Raw genomic sequence first — 19,254 nt, 5'->3', positions numbered from 1 at the left:
CCTTTTAACAACACTCAATAAGCGTTTGGGAACTGAGGACACTCATTGTTGAAGCTTTGTAGGTGGAATTCTTTCCCATTCTTGCTTGATGTATGACTTCAGTTGCTCAACAATTCAGGGTCTCCGTTGTCCTTTTTTGCGCTTTATGATGCGCCACACATTTTCAATGGGAGACGGGTCTGGACTGCAGGCAGGCCAGTCTAGTACCTGCACTCTTTTACTACAAAGCCACGCTGTTGTAACACATGCAGAATGTGGCATAGCATTGTCTTGCTGAAATAAGCAGGGACGTCCCTGAAAAAGAAGTTGCTTGGGTGGCAGCATATGTTGCTCCAAAACCTGTATGTACCTTTCAGCATTAATGGTGCCTTCACAGATGTGCAAGTTACCCATGCCATGGGCACTAATACATCCCCATACCACCACATATGCTGGCTTTTAAATTTTGCGCTGATAACAATCTTGATGGTTCTTTTCCTCTTTGGCCCGGAGGACATGACATCTATGATTTCCAAAAACTATTTGAAATGTGGAATCTTCAGATCACAGCACACTTTTCCACTTTGTGTCAGTCCATCTCAGATGAGCTTGGGCCCAGAGAAGCCGGCGGCGTTTTTAGGTGTTGTTGATACATGGCTTTCACTTTGCATGGTAGAGGTTTAACATGTATTAACTGACAGTGGTTTTTCCAAAGTTTTCCTGAGCCCAAATGGTAATATCATTTACATAATAATGTCGGTTTTTAATGCAGTGCCGCCTGAGGGATCTGTAGGTCACAGGCATTCAATCTTACATGACATTGTAATGCATTCAATTTTTGTTTTCGGCAGAGATTGCTCCAGATTCTCTGAATCTTTTGATGATATTATGGACTGTAGATGATGAAATCCCTAAATTCCTGTACTTTGAGGCATCAAATTCAAAATGAGGTGAATATTTGCAACAACAAAAATAAGTTTCAGTTTGAACATTAAAAACCTTATCTTTGTAGTGTATTCAATTAAATATAGGTTGAAAAGGATTTGCAAATCATTGTATACCGTTTTTATTTACGCTTTACACAAGGTCCCAACTTCATTGGAATTGGGGTTTGTATAATCCCTCAGTATAGGGCTTTGCTTTGTTTACAGCTTATGGAATTGAAAAGAAAATCAGTACTTAAAGGACCGATAAGAGTTAAAAGTAATTTAGTAAGTAATGGTAGTATCAGTGAATCTTAGTCGTAGCAAATTTCTGTTACAATATGCATTTTGCTTCGATATAATGGAGGTTCTCAGAGAATTTCCATCCATCCATTGTCAACCGCTTATCCGGGGTCGGGTCATGGGGGCAGCAGCCCCAGCAGGGTAACCGAAACTTCCCTCTCACGAGCCACATTAACCAGCTCTGACTGGGGGATCCTGAGGCGTTCCCAGGCCAGTGTAGGGATATAATCTCTCCAGCTTGTCCTGGGTCTTCCCGAGGCATTCTCCCAGCTGGACGTGCCTGGAGCACCTCCCTAGGGAGGCGCCCTGAACTACCTCAGCTGGCTCCTTTTGACGCAAAGGAGCAGCGGCTCTACTCTGAGTTCCTCACGGATGACTGAGCTTCTCACCCTATCTCTAAGGGAGACGCCAGCCACCCTCCTGAGGAAACCCATTTCGGCCACTTGTTCCCGTGATCTAGTTATTTCGGTCATGACCCAGCTTTCATGAAAATAGGTGAAGGTGGAAACGAAAATTGACCGGTAGATCGAGAGCTTTGCCTTCTGTCTCAGCTCTCTTGGTGCGGTAAAGCGAATGCAATACTGACCCCGCTGCTCAGATTCTCAGAGAACTTATGTTGTAAATTGTGTCAAGGAAGAAGCAACCCTCAAATACTTTTTTATAATGCACCAGGTTAATGTTTACATTAAGAATTGACCCCCAAAAACTTTGTTTAAAGTATATTTTAAAATATCAATTTCAGGATTTTATTAATCAATATCAGATCACTGTAACAAAAATTGATTTTAATTGGACAATTGGTTAATTTAACCCAGCCCTAGTGGCAAAAGAAGCAGCAGTAGTAATAAATAAAAATAATGTCACTGGCATTCATAGCGGTAGTTTCAGTAACATAGTTGGAATGGTATTAGTGTATACAGTATAGGTGTTGCCATGATAATGTGAGTAGGTTGCAGCAGTATTACCAATAAAAGCATGCGTCATAAGTGTTAATCAGAAGCCATATCAGTTATATGAGTAGTATTTGCAGAAGCAGTTATCAGTGCTTAAATTGGAATAGAGAATGCGTCAGAGCAGCCTGAGCAGTGTGTACATAATACATACATATTAATTGGTAAGCAGAAGGAGTAGAGACATACTGAGGACCAATATCTGTAACCAGAAAAACACACTAAAGGTGTGATAATAATCCAAAGCCATATTTGTTTTTGCCGCTTTTCCCTTTTTTATTAAGTAGCGACAGTGGATAGACCTAAAAAGGAGAGAGAAATGGGTGAGCTCGAGGCCGCCCCCATAAGTCTTAATACTGTGATGTTGTTTGTGCTTTGACTGGGGTTTGATTGGGGCTGAGATCTCAGCAGGGCTGACCCATGTCTCTTTATATTGCTGACATAATGATGCCCGGGCAGGAAAAGGTATGAACATCCCTGTCAGATGGGTTACTCATGCTTAATATTGTTCATTCTGTATTCAACCTGACTGGCTGTGAGGCATCACCGCTCATGTCCATTTTGGTGTGGCCAAGCTACTTTGGTGCATGCTTTGTTGTTTGATTTATTTTTTTTCTTTCTTGGTTTTAATTGCATTTACACCTCTTCATTTGGTACCTGTTTGTTGTGTTTTGGTATTGATGTGTAAAATCTTTTTTGATATTCATTTTACCATCCAAACCTTTTTTAAAGTCTGCATCGCTTTTTCAGCAGTTACTGTAAATGTCCTCTTCATCTTCTCCAGATACCAATCAGGCTCTGCGGCTCTGTCTGGGTACCAAGGCAACTGGGGCAGAGTTTGGAGCTGTCTCTGCCCTCAGCATCAACCACGATTGCTCAAGACTTCTCTGCGGGTTTGCCAAAGGACAGGTATATACTACATGTACAAACATAGTGTAATCACAGGCTTTTTTACTGGGAGGTTGTTGGAGTTTTAAAAAGTTCAAAAGAGTGGACTCAGGACTTGAATAAAAATGTAACAACAGCCTGTTGAAGTTCAGCAGGGTTTCTACTGATGGTTTGCATACAGTATGTGTTGTTTGTTCTGTGGCATGTGGTCGTGATGAGGTGGTGTGGTGCTCTGAAAGAGTTGATGGTTTACAAAGTATCAGGTTGTCCAAATCACTGATACTTTACTTGGTTTTGAACAATTTCAACTACTATCACAAGGGCTAGTCCACACAGGAATGAGGAAATGTTTGGCTTGGTGTTGGGTATCAAAATACTGTATGCAGTTCTTCGGCCAGTGTGTACATGGTTTTTGAAGTCAAATTATTTTACGGCTACATCTGAGCCGGGATAAATGGAACAATTAGGTTTAAAAAAGCGACTTTCTGTATTGCCAGTATTGTCCGGAGAGAGCGTCGTCTTTATCTCTAGAGGCCGCCACACTCACCTCTCTCTGTCACTTCTGACTGAGGAGCATCAGCGAGCCTACAGGCGCGTCATGTAGTGGGCCAGTGCCTTGCGGGCAGCTTCGCCCCCATGGGTGTATGTGAATGGAATGAGAGGCAAATTAACTATTAGACGAGTTGTTGTTGAGCGCTTCGAACGGGCACGCCACCTAACAACAATGCAAGCAGCAATATTGGGAACCAAGTGTTTTATAACTGCATTTTCTGTCACAGGTTTGTGAGAATTTACACAATAAAGTTGTGAAAAGTAATCCTTGGAACCAAGCAATTGGCCCATTCCTAACAGGCACACACTCCAAACGGACACTGCACTAGTAAAAATAATTGACAGCTGAAATCACAAATGATTTGATGCCTTTTTGGTCACTTGGCTTGATTTCCTCCAACTATTTTTGTCAGATGCCAGTTTTTGTCCAGTTGCTTACTCTGATCCAAATTTCCTTCAAAACTTGCTTTGTCTCTCTGCATGATTAGATTACAATGTGGGATCTAGCCAGTGGGAAGCTCCTGAGAACAATCACTGATGCCCACCCTCCAGGGACAGCTATACTGCATGTGAAGGTACACACACACACACACACACACACACACACACACACACACACACACACACACACACACACATATACACACACACACACACAGCCACCTTTTTTCACTGGAGCAGGTTGTATGGTGGCTACAGTCAACACGCTTTACCCACACAACAATACATAATTACATAAATTGGATCCTTGATAATTTTCATCTGATTTCTGTCCCTTGTTTTTATTTTCCTGTTTTTGTGTCTAGTTCACAGATGACCCAACTCTTGCAGTGTGCAATGACAGTGGAGGATCAGTTTTCGAGCTGGCTTTCAGGTAAATGACCTTAAAATAAAGTAAATTATTATTGTTTTTAGGGTTAAAGAGCTCCTTTGCTAGAGGGGGCTGTTTGGCATGGTTTGGGCTACAGCTGTTGCCATGGTTACAGGTGTCATGTCTTCTATTGTGAGGATAGTGGAAAAGGCACGGTTTACTTTTCATACACCGTGTCCATCCAAGGTGGACTACATGAATGACTTTGCTGATATGAATCATTTCATTTGGTTCAGCTCAAGATTCATAGTCACTGATTTCTAGTTTGTTCACTTTGTTTTTCCAACGCTAAGCGATCACATCAACATTCAGGCACTGAACCCATCAGCGCTCATACACCCGCGATGTTTGGAGCTGGTTTAGACTGTCCTTCAGTCTGTTGCTAGTCCAGCGTGAAAACATTGTCTCATACGGATGAGTAATGTTCCATTTGCAGGGTGGAAGCTTAAAGGTATAGTGGAGGATTTTCTTTTTCCGGGTGGATCATCAAGACTATTGGTCCTCCTGGTTGTCAATCATTCTGGTGATATGTATACGTAAGGCCGTCGTACGTGCACGACACTAGCTTTCAGGTGTATATGTGTGGTGAGCTTGAGCTACAGTTTCAGCCATTCATTGAAGCATTGAAGCTTTTGGGAGAATATTTCACATGCTGGCGTGCGCTAAAAGCACAGGTTGGGCTTCCCACTGATGCCTCAGTCGTGAAGTTTCTACTCCACAGGTAAAGTTTGGCATGCTATTTGGAGAAATCCATTTAAAATCACTGCTAGTAAAAGTTGATGTAAGCTATTAGCGATGCTAGCCCTGGCACAAGTCACGCACCGCGCACACACGGTAAAAATCTCAATTTGTGAAGAAGTGCAAATCTTCTTTTGGAAAGTAGGCTTTATATGAGCCATGCCGACAGCAACTTGTAAACAGTGCACTCTCGTGCACACGTTTAATAGGCGTTCCCTCTCGGGAGCAGGCAGAGTGTTGCGCATGTGCATTTTTTCAAAAAGTACAGAGGGCGGTTCTTTTCTAAAATTTGGGAAAATCCTCCACAATACCTTTTTAAATACGTTCCTGTTGCACTGGAACCAATAAAAAAAAAAAAAAAATTAAGCATTTAACTACCGCTCCATTAACTCCTTTAATGCAAAATGGTCTACTTGCCACTTCAAGCTAACATTATCACCACAAAAAAAGTTCATTATTCTGGCTTTTTAAGTGATAGAGCTTGGCTGGCTTGCCACTTTAGTGTGGAAGATTATAATGTTTTTACTTTCTGAAATTCAGAAATCTCAGAAATATGACTCATAATATTTATAGCAGTGGGTATAATGGAATCACATGATGAACAGTGTCAATTATAGTAACGGTAAAGATAATAGAACTATGACTAATAATAAAGGTAATAGCAGTGCAGGGCGTAGCGGGGCTGTCTCCGGCCATGGCTGTCGCTGGCGAGGAGGCATTATGTTCTCAGTCTGTCCGTCTGTCCGTCCCGTTCTCATAACTTGATATAACAGGACTGCCTTGAGGGAATATTTTCAAATTTGGCACAGACGTCCACTTGGACTCGAGAATGAACTGATTAGATTTTTGGAGGTCAAATGGTCAAATGCCAAAAAACTTAACACAATGCATTTTTGGCAATAACCGAGAACACTGTGAAATCATAATTTTCTTCAAAAAAACAACGCAAAAACAGTCTTCACTACATATATTCCTATATGAATCTCGACATTAAGATTAAGATCAATTTTATTGATCCCGCAAGGGGTAATATATTTTTTTCACTCTGTTGTAGTTATTACGCACACTGAAATACACACACATGCCGTGTACATGCACTAAATGGAGAGATGTCCAAGAGAGCAGTTGGGGTTTAGGTGCCTTGCTCAAGGGCACCTTGGCAGTGCACAGCAGGTAAACTGGCACCTCTCCAGTTACCAGTCCACACTCAGTATTTGATTCGCACAGGGACTTAAACCGGCGCCCCACCGCTTCCCAAGCCAGGTCCCTACAGACTGAGCTACTGCAACCCCCAAACCACCCTCCAGACATGGATGTAAACTGCAACTTGACTTGTTGGCCAAGACATACAACCGCAAGGCAGTAATTCTAGTTGCTTATAATCTCATGTCACTTGTGTCTCTTGCCGTATGGACTTTATTGTGAAGCAAATGGAGTTTACCTGTGATAAAATGTGCACTATAAAATAACAAGGAGCTATATTTATTGCTGTAATTATACTATGTTTTAGTCAGAACATATCAATGGTCCCAGTTTAAGTTTAGTCTCTGTATTGTTGGTTTTAAGTTTTCTTTTTTTTTCATTCTTATTTCTTTGTACTTTGTCTCTTACCCACCTTTTATAGTGCCATTATTTTGTTTTGTTTATGATTAAGTAACTTGGCTACTGTGACAATGGCCCTCATTTATCAACCTAATGTAGAAACCAGCGCAGATATGAGCGCAGAAATCCTCTTACGACAGGCTTCACGTGTGATTCATGAAACGTTCGTATCACACCAATCAGAGCGTAAGAATGGTTGTACATTGATAAATGCAGCGACTGGATCAATCGTAATTTAAATATCACGCCCCAATATATTCTATATGAGTCCTCACCCCTACAATTTACGACATGGCGAGACGTAATCCATAGGGTTGGGTACCGAACCCGGTACTTTTACCGGTACCGACCGAATCACGTCGGTACTACAGAGTATTGGTTCACGTAAAATCAAACGGTGCCAAATTTCGGTACCTGAGAGCGCGTAAGCGCAGGGTTTGTCTGTCCTCTCTGCATGTTGACAGAGAGCGGAGCTCCGACGCGCGCGTGTGCAGAGGTGCAGACGGAGTAAACTACTTTGGCTCTGCAGTTTTGTTGAAGTCACGGCAATGCCGATAAAGTGTGGTTACAGTTTTTCAAAACTTCACGCAGACAGCGTTTGCTTATGATATTAATGGCGAGCCGAAAGCAGTCGCAGTGCTGTTGACGTTGCACTTCCTGTGAGACAAGCAGGCAAAACGGTGGTTTCTATGCCCTGGGGACTGACTGACAGGCTGAGGTTTAAAGGCAAGGCAACTTTATTTCTACAGCACTTTTCAGCAACAAGGCGATTCAAAGTGCTTTACATGAAACATTTAAAGAGCAATTAAAAACGGTCATGATGAAAATAAAACCGGCTAAAAAAGATTATACAAATACAAGTATACAAGTTTAATAATTATTCAATTTAATAGGTTGTAGGGATGGGTTTGGGAGGAGAGAGGGGGGGGGGTTATTTTTATTTAATTTCTATCAGTATAAAATATTCTGAATAAATAACAATGTTCTAAGTAAATAGGATAAATAGGTTTGGAATTATTTTTACAACTGAAATATTTTTTTTTGTAACACACAGAGGGAAAGTACCGAAAAAAGTACCGTTGGGTACCGGAACCGAATTTGAGGTACCGGTATTGATACTGGTATTGGTTCAGATGCGAAAGGTACCCAACCCTAGTAATCTGGCTAAGAAGCGGCACTTTTCAGAGGTGGAGATTGAAACCCTGATATCTCGGGTTCATTTGCACTAATGTGTGTACTATTTGGCAGCCTGAACACTGTTATTAAAGGCTATTGAAAGAATGCGAAATGGAAATAGATCACTGATGCAGTGAACAGTGTTGCCGTAGTAAATCGGACTCCAGCTGAAGTTTATTTAATTTATACATCCTTGACATATGTATGCTATAGTCCTAATAGTTATATACAGGCTTATATTGCAATATCTTAGGCCTACATGGTATAGCCTACCTATATTTAAATAAACACACAGTAGCAGAGTTTATGCAGTGTCTTGTGGCCATTAACAACACTTTAAAAGAGAAACGAAAACCTGAAGAATAAATAAAAATGTTGGGCATCGTCATGTTTCCTGTATTGAATATCATTGCCAAACGCGTACGTGTGCACTGTTGTACCGGCGAATAGAGGTCTTCTAAAAGAGCCAGATCTGCCATTGCTGATAAGTGATCAACTGATGACTTCTCCTCCTGTTAAACTGATTATATGCTGCACCGCAAGACCACACTGACTCGAAAACTTGCGTACACGAGTTCAGACCAGATGTGAGATTTTATCGCAGCTGTCGCTCACGTTCAAATTGATAAATGCCTTGCTTTGTGTAGGAATTGGCATACGCCCATCCTATGCCTGTTTTAGGTCGTACACGTTTCATAAATGGGGGCCAATATCATTATAGTTTTTTAATAGTGTCAACAGAATTTTGACCCAGTGAAAAAAAAATACAATGTCTGTTTCACAATGCACTTCCACTGAGACTGAGCGATGCATGTGAAAATTGTCAAATGCTGAAAGGAACTTCATTTAATTGTAAATAGTTAATGTACATTATTTTTTATATCATCGGATAGTTATTTTCAAGCCTAAAAGCTTCTCGCTCTACTTTGTCATGTATGTGTTGGTAACACTCTCTGCATCTATAATTCACATTTGCAGCGGTGTGATTCCAGTGTGCTGCTTTTTTCCCTTACTTGTCCTCTACCTTTTATTATCTCCTTACTTTTACTCTGTTCTTGTTTCATCTTAATGTTACCCTCATTATCTTCCATTTCCACCTTGTTTGTTTCTGTTAATGATTCTCTTTTTTTCTAGGAGGGTGATGGGGATGCGGTCCTGTGACTCTCGATGTCTCTTCAGTGGTTCTAAAGGTGAGGTCTGCTGTGTTGAACCGTTGCGTGCTCCTCCAGACTTCAGAGACCATCCCATCACACACTACTCTCTGCTGGCTATGGCCTCTCTCACTAAGGTACACAACACACACAGTTCCGTTCACAGTGCATTGTCCAGCTTCTACTTATCAACCCCACTGTGTGTAAAGTTTGTGATGTTTCTGCTTTCTGCTTTTCTTTTACCAGATTCTGGTCATTGGACTAAAGCCCTCGCTGAAAGTCTGGATGACTTTCCCCTACAGCAAGGTTTGTATATTTGTCTGCTTGTTTATTTTGTTGTTAATGAGTGCATGATAGCCCAGGTTCATTGATACAATGAGATGTTTAATTCTGTGTTTGTACCTTTTATTCTTTGCTGAAGTTAACAGTTAGCATGAGTTATTGAATGCCTGCTAAGGCTACAGTCCCACTACTACAATTTCATTTTTGAATGGCATTTTAAAACAAATATGAGCTCCATCCACACAAGAGTTTTAGCTCCTGTAGCAGAACTAATCTCCGTCCATATTAACACGTTTGAATACACATATCACATGACCTTTTACATACACTCGGCATGTGCGTGCCAGTGTAAAAAGGAAGCAGATTGTTACTCTGCGGATAAAATCATGAAATGGGATTTATTTACCCGGACCGACGACGAGGTGGAACTGTTACTGAAAGGTATGTATTCGTTTGTTAAAACACGTCAGCAGTGTTTGCTAATGTCTCTGTTTTAGGGGCTCTGAATTGCTGGAGTAGTGTAGACGCGAGGCGTAAACGTTACAAAAGATATTTTAAAATGAAAACGTATTAGTGTGGATGAAGCCTAAGGTGTTGTAGATTATAGGTTCATCTCACTTATTAAAGGCCCCATGGCATGGAAATTAATTTCACTAATTCCTCACATATGAGTTCCCCTAGCCTGCCTATGGTCCCCCAGTGGCTAGAAATGGCGATAGGTGTGAACCGAGCCCTGGGTATCCTGCTCTGCCTTTGCGAAAATGAAAGCTCAGATGGGCCAATCTGGAATCTTGCCTTTATGTCGTCATAAGGGGAAAGGTTACCTCCCCTTTCTCTGCTTTGCCCGTTGCCCACAGCTGCCCAGAGAATTTGGCCCGCCCATGAGGAAATAGAGCTACAACCGTGGCCGCAAGCTGGTCAAGGCCACACCCCCACCCTCCACCTTGTCCCACCTCTCTCCTCCTCAATAGCATTTAAAGCTACAGACACAGAAATGGCACGTCCTACGGAAAGCTCATTGTGGTACTCGCTTGTAGTGCCTCTAATTCTGTACCAGGACTGAATTTCGGGAAAGAGACTTCAGATACAGTACTAGGGGACCACTAAGACCTATATAAAAGCATCCAAAAAGCAGCATGTCATAGGACCTTTAACAAAGGCTGTGGCTAGCAGTGTTGTCACATGTCCACAATGAAAGTGATGAGTACAATTCTCTCAAAGTTCTACTGATGAACATTTTTAAAGGCAGGGAAACGTATCAAAAAGTGCACAGAAAATTCTTAAAGCTCTCTAGAAGCAAGAAATACAGTATATACTCAGTACTTTCCATTGAGATTTGGCCAATACATTGCTAATCATACTACTTCCAGCTGAGTTTAAGGAGGATTGCAGAGGTCCTGCAGTAACATTGTCATCAAGTACAAAGTGCTGTATTGAAGGGCAGAACCAATGCATTGGGTCTATAAACAAAAAGAGGTAATTCTTTGTTCATTGTGAATCAGGTAATAAATTGGGTCAAGTATTTCTCACCACTTCTCTGCTCTTAAAAGCTATACTGTACACAATCAAAAAATAGGTGAAATACACTGTTCCTGCTCAGGTGTTTTCATGGTTAAACATAGAATGTATGTAATGTAACCTCAGCTCAACTTTAGCTACAGCTTGATCTAGTCAAGTCAATTTTATGTATAAAGATTACGAATTACTATTACAAAAATAACTAATCATACATTTCCCTCAATAGGCTTTAAAACATGTAGAGCATACAACAAACAACACCCTCTATCCTTAGATCTAGTGACCTTAACAGTCACCTGATACTAGTGAGGTAATGAAATATGACATGTCCATTTCTTGTCCATATTGACTTGATTGATTGAGGATCATGCCACATAGTGAGGCTTGTCTGTTTCTTAATGATTTAGCTAGAGTTAATGCGACCAACATTACTACAAATGCCACATCCAGCCACAGGATTGATATTAATTAGATGGCCATCACGTAAGATGTCCTAAGTGACAAAATGTGTTGTACCGCATTTGCAACAAACCCGAGTGTTGCTTTTCAAACAGTCTCTACAGTTAAATTTAGAATATGATCATTACTTATAAGATGATCACTGCAGAGCCTTGTGAACTTTGAGCTCCAGGTTTAAGAACAGCAATGGTCTCTTCTGTAGTTTTCTCCCTCAGCATGGCACTTTCAATAGGCCTTTTTAACTAAAGACATTTGTACATGTCACAGTAGGAAAAGCACGGCTGTAAATAATAAAATTAATTATGGTTGAATTCCATTCTGTGTGTGTGGCATAGTGAACATTTTCTTTGTGACATGGAGGCAGTGTTAGCATTCGGAACATTATTGTAAGAGGCTGATTAAGAGGTTAATTAATGATGGGATGTGTTGTCTTTCACCAGTCCGATCCGTCCAGTGTTCCCCAGCTGGCCTGGCAGTTTGTTCCTGTTCAGAAGACGGTCAACCCTATCCTGGCTTTTTGTAAAGGAGATACAGTCCACTTCCTCCTGGTATCTGCTCAACTCCCTATTTACTTCAAAATACACAATACACACAAAAGAAGTCCAGATTTTCCTTTCTTTTTTGGAATTTTATTTTTTTTCTGCTACGATCAGAAAACTTTATTTTCTCATAATACTACTCTCTTAATATGGGTGTTGTTTTCAGATAATATAATGAAAAAATTGTACATGTTTGATTAAGGGCTATCTTTTGTTTCTACTACTTAGAACCTAGTCTTGCATTGCCAGACCTATCTCCACAGTGCTGTGTCAGTGCTGGCAAAATGTCTGGCTGCACCCATTTTGGGATGTGAGTCAGACTATTTGGAACCACAATTTAACTCAACTGGTTTCAGGTTTAATTTAGGATCCTAAAACAGCCGGACATACAAAAACAGGTTTGATTACTGCTTGTCTATTAGAATAAGGTGAGCTACTGTACATGACCTGTAATGTTGTTACTTCCAGCAACTCCATATGGATGTTCTCTATGAAATACTATCCTTTTTCTGCATTACAGTTGCATTAAATAGCATGACTTCATGCATGAAAAAGCATGAATTCATTCATGTAGAGCTTTATGAACTATCAGTAATATACAGGGATTAATAGTATCACATGCATGACTTAACACAGGAACAATACGTTAATGCATCAATTAAGGTATTATAATCATCATGATTTTCTGATTTATGTAATCATGATTAAACTAAACATTACTTCCTCATTACTTCATCATGTTTGTGGCCCTTCAAATAGAGTGCTGACCTGCGCCATCTTTAACTTTAACTATTTTGATAAATAAGATGTGATTAATGGTGGCATACAATTAAATGTATTAAGAATTAAAGGAGTAGGTTGGCAAAATGATACTGCACTACATTGACCCGAAATACAGAATAATGCAGATGCATTTCTATGGTTGCTTTATTCACCAACATAAGGCACTTGAACAGTAATGCCTAAGAACAATTCTCATCCAAGTAGGGCATTTATTAATTTTACTTTTTACTAACTTCTAAGTGTCTGAACACCAGAAATGTCTTGACAATATTTTTATTTGAGGGGTCACAAAGAGGATTTCTGTATATGCCACCATTAATCATATTGTATTAATCAATGTTAAAGATGGAGCAGGTCAGCACTTTATTTGAAAGGGTCACAAAAATGATGAAGTAATGAAGAAGTCCTGTCTAGTTAATTATGATTACAACACAGTCACCGTTCTTAAGCCTGTCACTTTAACTACAGATTTTCCTATGAAGAAGACATTAATAAATCAGAAATAATGATGAATGAAATACCTTAATTGATCCATTAATTAACGTATTGTTCCTGCATTAAGTTATGCATGAGATACTATTAATCTTTGTACATTACTGCTAGTTCATGAAGTACTACATGAATAAATTCATGCTTTTTCGTCATGCATGAATCCATGATAATTCATGTACCATTATTATAAAGTGTTACCAAAATATGCTATTTAACTGCATGTTTTTATTAACTAAACCTTGTCATCCTGTCACTGAGAGAGGTGAGCTGAGATTGGCCAGTTTAACTAAAGCTAACTGACATAAAGGCCCGAATAAAAGACAGACAGGTCAGTTTGTAAGATTAGTTTAGAAGAACAGTAAGTTCTTCAGCCAACTAATTGACTTAAAATGTTGCATACTTCACTTAAGATAGACCTTTCTTGATTAGTATTATTTTCCAATATTATTGAATTATGGCCCTGTCTACATTCACCTCAGACACCGGCAGGTTGCAATCTCTGTGCTTGTTGCAGATATTTAGTAATGTACAACATTGTCTAGCCAGTTAGTTACAGGTGAGTGTATCCCCAATGCATACCCGCATTAGAATAATAATTTTTTTTAATGTAAAATTTCCCAGATATCTACATGCTAAACTGCTTCAACAGTGTATTCTGAAAGTAATGATCAGTGAGCAACAGTTTGTTGGTGTTTTAATTTTCTCTCTCTGCGCTACGGTTTGTTCAGGTAAGGAAGGAAGAGACGGGGACCATCCATGTCATCAAACAAAAACAACTCCACCTCAGCTGTGACATTATTAGCCTGAGTGTAAGTACCTAACTCACCGCCCCCCTTACACTCTCACAGACCAAGTCAGCTAAGTCCATGAGGGCTCAGGACAGTCACACTGGAAAAACACGATTTGATGTTCAAGCGATGCTTGGGCGGAGACTGACGGAATTTGTGGCAGAAATGACAGAAGTTACCAACAGAGCCGAAGCGTGTCACAGCAGAGCACCGGGAAAAGGGACGGAAATTGTATCTTGTACCGGGTGTCCTGTTTTCATCACTACTAGTCGAGGCTGAAGCCGATAAATACCTGTGCCTACAGCAGAGTAATTTGTCCTGGGAGTGAATGCCTATTGTAACCTTTCCCAATGCAGACAAAAGCCAGATGTTAGTGGGTGTAAGTAGGTTTTTTGGCCAGTGGGAAAGAGGTATTACATGTTTCTTGTCCAACAGTTTTCCACTACAAGTGCGATCTAACTAAATAATAATAATAATAAACTAATAAAGACCTATATTTTCATTTGTTGTAAGTGCACGACTCCTCCTATCTCTTTGTCTCTGCAGTGGATTAACAGTCGTACGCTGGTCCTGGTAGACAGCCATGAAAAGCTGCAGGTTGTGGACCGGCCCAGTCAGGAAGTTTTGGAGACCCTGGACTTGGAGCAGGTGCAACTGGTCTATAACAGCCGACATTTCAAATCGCTGGCAACTGGAGGGAATGTCTCACAGGCTCTGGTGAGGGGTTAGCTCATGGGGAACACGATCAGAGGTCAAATTTAACATTCATGTTCTATAACAGACTTCACTTTATAACAATAGTGATAATGAATTGGATTTGGAAGGTAGGAAGTTATTGATCATAAATTAATGGCTTAAGTTCAAAACTAATTTGACAAGTTAGTAGCAGTGATGGGCTGCTAAAGGGACAACTCAGAGGTTGTATTTAACTTTTTAGGCTTACAGTTTGTCAGTTTTACTTTGTGCAACTGCCTAGCATAGCCTTTTTTAACCACACTGTTCCAGGAACTATGGAACCAGAAGAACTGAATTAGGAGGTAAAAGTCCATTTTGTCTAAAGAATTGTGAAAACTTTGCAAATTAGACTGATGACAGATTAAAAAATGGTTGTGTGTCAGTTTGGCAAGATCCTGATGTTTTGAGTTAGATTTAATGATTATAAAGAAGACATGCAGAAGGTGGAGAAGGAGACTAAAAACTCAAGTGTCTCCACTGTCACAATCTCCTGAGTTTGATTCGCATGCAACATCATTTTTTATTTTTTTTTAATAAGGCTTATAAAACTAATTTGTTTTTATATATACAGAAATACTCTCCAAAACCTGTAAGTAGAATTGGATGTGCAAATTCTAGTAAAGCTTGATTCTCTAGACTTTTTTTTTGCAACTTTTACAACAAAGCAAGGATCCATCCTCTTTAGCCGATACTAAAACTTTGATCCATGCATTTTCTCTAGTCTTCTAGTCTCTGTATCTCTTGTAGTCCCTGGCAAGTTTGATTACATCACACTAATCCAGATGTCTCCACTGGTTGTCATGCACATCAGGGCTGATGTTAAAGTTCTCAGCCTGACTAAAGTGTTAAATAGGCTAGCTCTTGGTTATCTCTCAAATCTTATTACAATATGTAAACCTATATATGTTTTCTCCTGCTTTAAAAGCAATTTCATATCATGGTTCCTTCAGAGAAGTTTTCCTACTTAAACGAGAACAACTAGAACAGGTTCTGAATTTGTGTTTTCTGTGTTTTAGGCTTTAGTTGGAGAAAAGGCCTGCTACCAATCAGTCTCAAGCTACGCAGGACAGCTTGTCTATTTGGGTACCAAGGTACTGTGTTGTATGTGTGTATTTGTTCTATTTTATTGTCTGTGTGTTGTGCCATTTCTGTTTGTGGAATTATTTCTCCCTGCACATTGGCCAACTGTAATTGTTGGTAACCACTTTGGAAAGTAAATGCGGATTATTATTGCAGTGGCAAAAGCAGGTAAAACACTGAAAAAGTAAAAATGTCTCTTGTTTGAGTCTGGGGTTTGGGTTTTCTTATCCTTTAACAGTGTGATATTCTCTTGTCTTGCAGTCGGCTCACATTATGGCTCTAAGGAATTGGAGAGAGGTATGTTTTTATGTATGTATGTGTGTATGTGTGTGTGTGTGTGTGTGTGTATGTATGTATGTATATATATATATATATATATATATATATATATATATACATAATATTTTATATGTGTGTATATATATATATATATATATATATATATATATATATATATATATATATATATATATATATATATAATATTTTATATGTATATATATATAATATTTTATATATATATGTATATATATATAAACATAAATTGGTACCTAAAAATGAATGCAGAATGCAGGAATTAAAGTCTTTTACCCTGAAAATTTCCTGGGTGAGGACCCCCTGACCCTCCCTGCTTTATGTGTTTCCCCAAAGGCCAATTCTGAGCAAGGAGAAACCCTGAAGTATAATCACAGACAGCCATAAAAACACATTTCAATTACAGAGTTAGAGAGTTAAAAACGATGACAGAACAAGACAGACAATGTGTGCAGTGTCAACCGAGAGAAACACGGACAAATCGGACAGACAGACAGTGACGACAAAAAAAAACCATAGAGAATGACAGTGACAGCATACAAAATGGCATAAATAGGCAGTATGTGTAAATTTGTTAGAAACGTGTGCTCTTTCAAAAGTAGAATGCATTGTTTGCCAGTTACTTACATTAAGTGTTTACAAATCAGTTACATAAGGTGCTGCTTATATTATTTCACCATCTATACACAAATGTAATTAGTGAATGCACGTGTCCGTGGGTGGAGATGCATGGGTGTGGTGATGTGGGCTGGTGTGGCTACAGTGCCAGGGCTTAATTTTTGTCTCACTCCGCCCCTGATAAGATTTAAGCAGTAATGCTGATATGGGAAGACTGCCTGTTTTTGTAAACATCCACAAATATAAGATTTAAATAGAAGATATGTTTTTTTCTTGAGCTTCTTCGTACTGGAGATTATTTAGTTTAGATTAGTAGACCACAAACTGCTTGCTTTGCTGTTGATCCACGTTCTTCCTTTTCTCTGTCTGTGTGCAGCGTATAGACTGCCTGCTGAAGCAGGAACATTTTGTGGAGGCTCTCTCTCTGGCCTGGTCCTTCCATGAGGGAACTGCTAAGGCTGTGGTTGGTAGGTATAACACACATCACACATCCAGCAGTCACACAGAAAATGTGTTCCACCAAGTGTTTGGTTCCACTTCTGTTTACTGACTTATTGCTTTGTGTTGATGAGTTTGTGGCCCTTTGATCAAGTAATGTGGTGTTGATGTTCTGAAAACAGGTGATATAGGCTGTAAAAGACAGCCTCATGATTCAGAGTGTTTCATGGCATACAAAATCTTAATTTAACTTATGTGTACTATTGCTGGCTGTCGTAAATACAAATCAAAATCTGTTTGCAAAGTCTACTATAAAATCCACTTCTAACTCACATACAGTTATGCAGGTTATTAACTTATTAACATTATTTAAATTATTCACAAATGATCACTAATGGGTTTGGCTTCCTAACCCTTCGCTTGATTTATCAATATGGATTAAAACTTTAAAAAAAGAAGAAAATGTGATATACAATAGTTATCTTATTAATACTTTGAATAATCAGCTTGGTACACAACAATAAGGCCATGTCATAAAAAACTGGACTGCGACTAACCAGATGAGTTTCCGCTGGGAGGGACATTCATTAAATGACATGCCGTAACGGCAATAAATAACTTATGGGCTCTGAAAAGGGAGCGAAAAAGATCCGTCATCTGTAGCTGCTGTAATCATGTAAAAATGGCCAAGAACTGCCTCGTGGTCTGCATGGAAAGAACCAATAAAATGCCTCCTTGCCCTGCTGCACATGCTGTACCCCTACCCTGTATGAGACTTGATAGCCACTGCCGCAGTTACTTGTAACTGCCTGCCCTGCTATAAAGGCAAAGAAAAGAAAGACTGATGCTGAAAAAGCAGCGACTAAAAAGGCTGCAGGTACAGAGGAGAGGGCAGGGGCTGGGTTAGACAGCGCCCCAAGGAGAGTTTTTCCTGAATTTTCAATATGTGCGCTTCAGCATTACATATGATTAATCAGTTATGAAATTTCAATTTGGGCACGTCAGCACGAGTAATCAGAGATATTTAGAACTGTAAAAGAGAAGAATAATGTGTGGTGTGTGTTTATTCCAGGCTTGTTTGGAGATCCAGTGAAAAGAAAGGGAGTGGTTGGTGACAAGGTAAGAACAGAGAACCATTGCCTGCTGTAATAAATCTATCTGCCCTGGACAGTGTACAATGTCCCTGTACTCATTGTTGAACATGTAACACTCCTTGTGTGTGCAGATGGTAGAGATCCTGTTCCAGTTTGCAGAGCATGCTTTGAAGAAATGTCCAGAACAAGGCAAGATCCAAGTGATGGAGCAACATTTCCACGTAAGCTAACATTCCATAAAGAACACGCATTACAGTGTCCAGTGTGCCACACAGTCACGGAATATTAACCGCTCGTACATATACAGTGGAAGTCTAGAGAAAATACAGTATAGGCATATAGCTAAGATTTAACCATCATGGCCGACGATGCTTCAAACTACCCAGCATTGCTAGTTGAATAGTTTAACATTTTGGGAAACATACAGTACATGTTGTTATTTCCTTACTTTCTAAGAGTGAGATGGGAAACAACTATCCTGACTCTGTCCAGTTCTAAAATGAATCTACTAAAACCTATAAAGTTCTCTAATTAACAATATACACATTTGTTCAATTTTTACACAAACAGAAATGTAAAATTGCGTTGTTGTTGATTTCTGGCGCTCAGAGGCTGATACAGTTCCTACTATTTCACCAACCCCTGTAGAACTCATATTGTAATAACCTTTCGATAATGTAATAAAAATGATGAGCAAAATCTATTTGCACAAAATGTAACAAGTTATTACATTTTATGGAATTTGCAAGAATTTAGTAGCAACTTTTTTAAAACAAATATGTAAATTGTAACTTGACATATATTGTAATAACAAATTTAAATCTGATGCATTAAAGAGACAGTTCACCCCAAAATCAATATTACATACTGTATTTTTCCTCTTACCTGTAGTGCTATTTATTAGCCAAATAGTTTTGGTGTGAGTTGGCCAGTGTTGGAGATACTGGCCGTAGAGATGTCTGCCTTGAAATGGAACTAGA

General features: G+C 39.5%; 1 protein-coding gene across 2 annotated transcripts in view; it reads left to right on the top strand.

Annotated features, from left to right (window-relative positions):
- The window catches only part of vps8 (VPS8 subunit of CORVET complex), a 61,398-nt gene that overhangs the window by 12,390 nt on the left and 29,754 nt on the right, over positions 1-19,254 (top strand). For both annotated transcript variants that reach the window (XM_028604253.1, XM_028604254.1), the window contains exons 7-19: positions 2,940-3,064; positions 4,084-4,170; positions 4,402-4,469; positions 9,117-9,270; positions 9,380-9,439; positions 11,833-11,940; positions 13,935-14,015; positions 14,541-14,711; positions 15,746-15,820; positions 16,071-16,106; positions 17,119-17,209; positions 18,253-18,299; positions 18,406-18,495. In XM_028604253.1, the coding sequence (XP_028460054.1) occupies positions 2,940-3,064; positions 4,084-4,170; positions 4,402-4,469; positions 9,117-9,270; positions 9,380-9,439; positions 11,833-11,940; positions 13,935-14,015; positions 14,541-14,711; positions 15,746-15,820; positions 16,071-16,106; positions 17,119-17,209; positions 18,253-18,299; positions 18,406-18,495 (1,193 nt within the window). The remainder of the gene's footprint in view (positions 1-2,939; positions 3,065-4,083; positions 4,171-4,401; positions 4,470-9,116; positions 9,271-9,379; positions 9,440-11,832; positions 11,941-13,934; positions 14,016-14,540; positions 14,712-15,745; positions 15,821-16,070; positions 16,107-17,118; positions 17,210-18,252; positions 18,300-18,405; positions 18,496-19,254) is intronic.

The sequence above is a fragment of the Perca flavescens genome, chromosome 17, assembly GCF_004354835.1.
Source record: "Perca flavescens isolate YP-PL-M2 chromosome 17, PFLA_1.0, whole genome shotgun sequence".
NCBI classification, from domain to species: domain Eukaryota; kingdom Metazoa; phylum Chordata; class Actinopteri; order Perciformes; family Percidae; genus Perca; species Perca flavescens.
The sequence above is the reverse complement of the archived record's forward strand: the minus strand, read 5'-3'. Positions and strand labels throughout refer to the sequence as shown.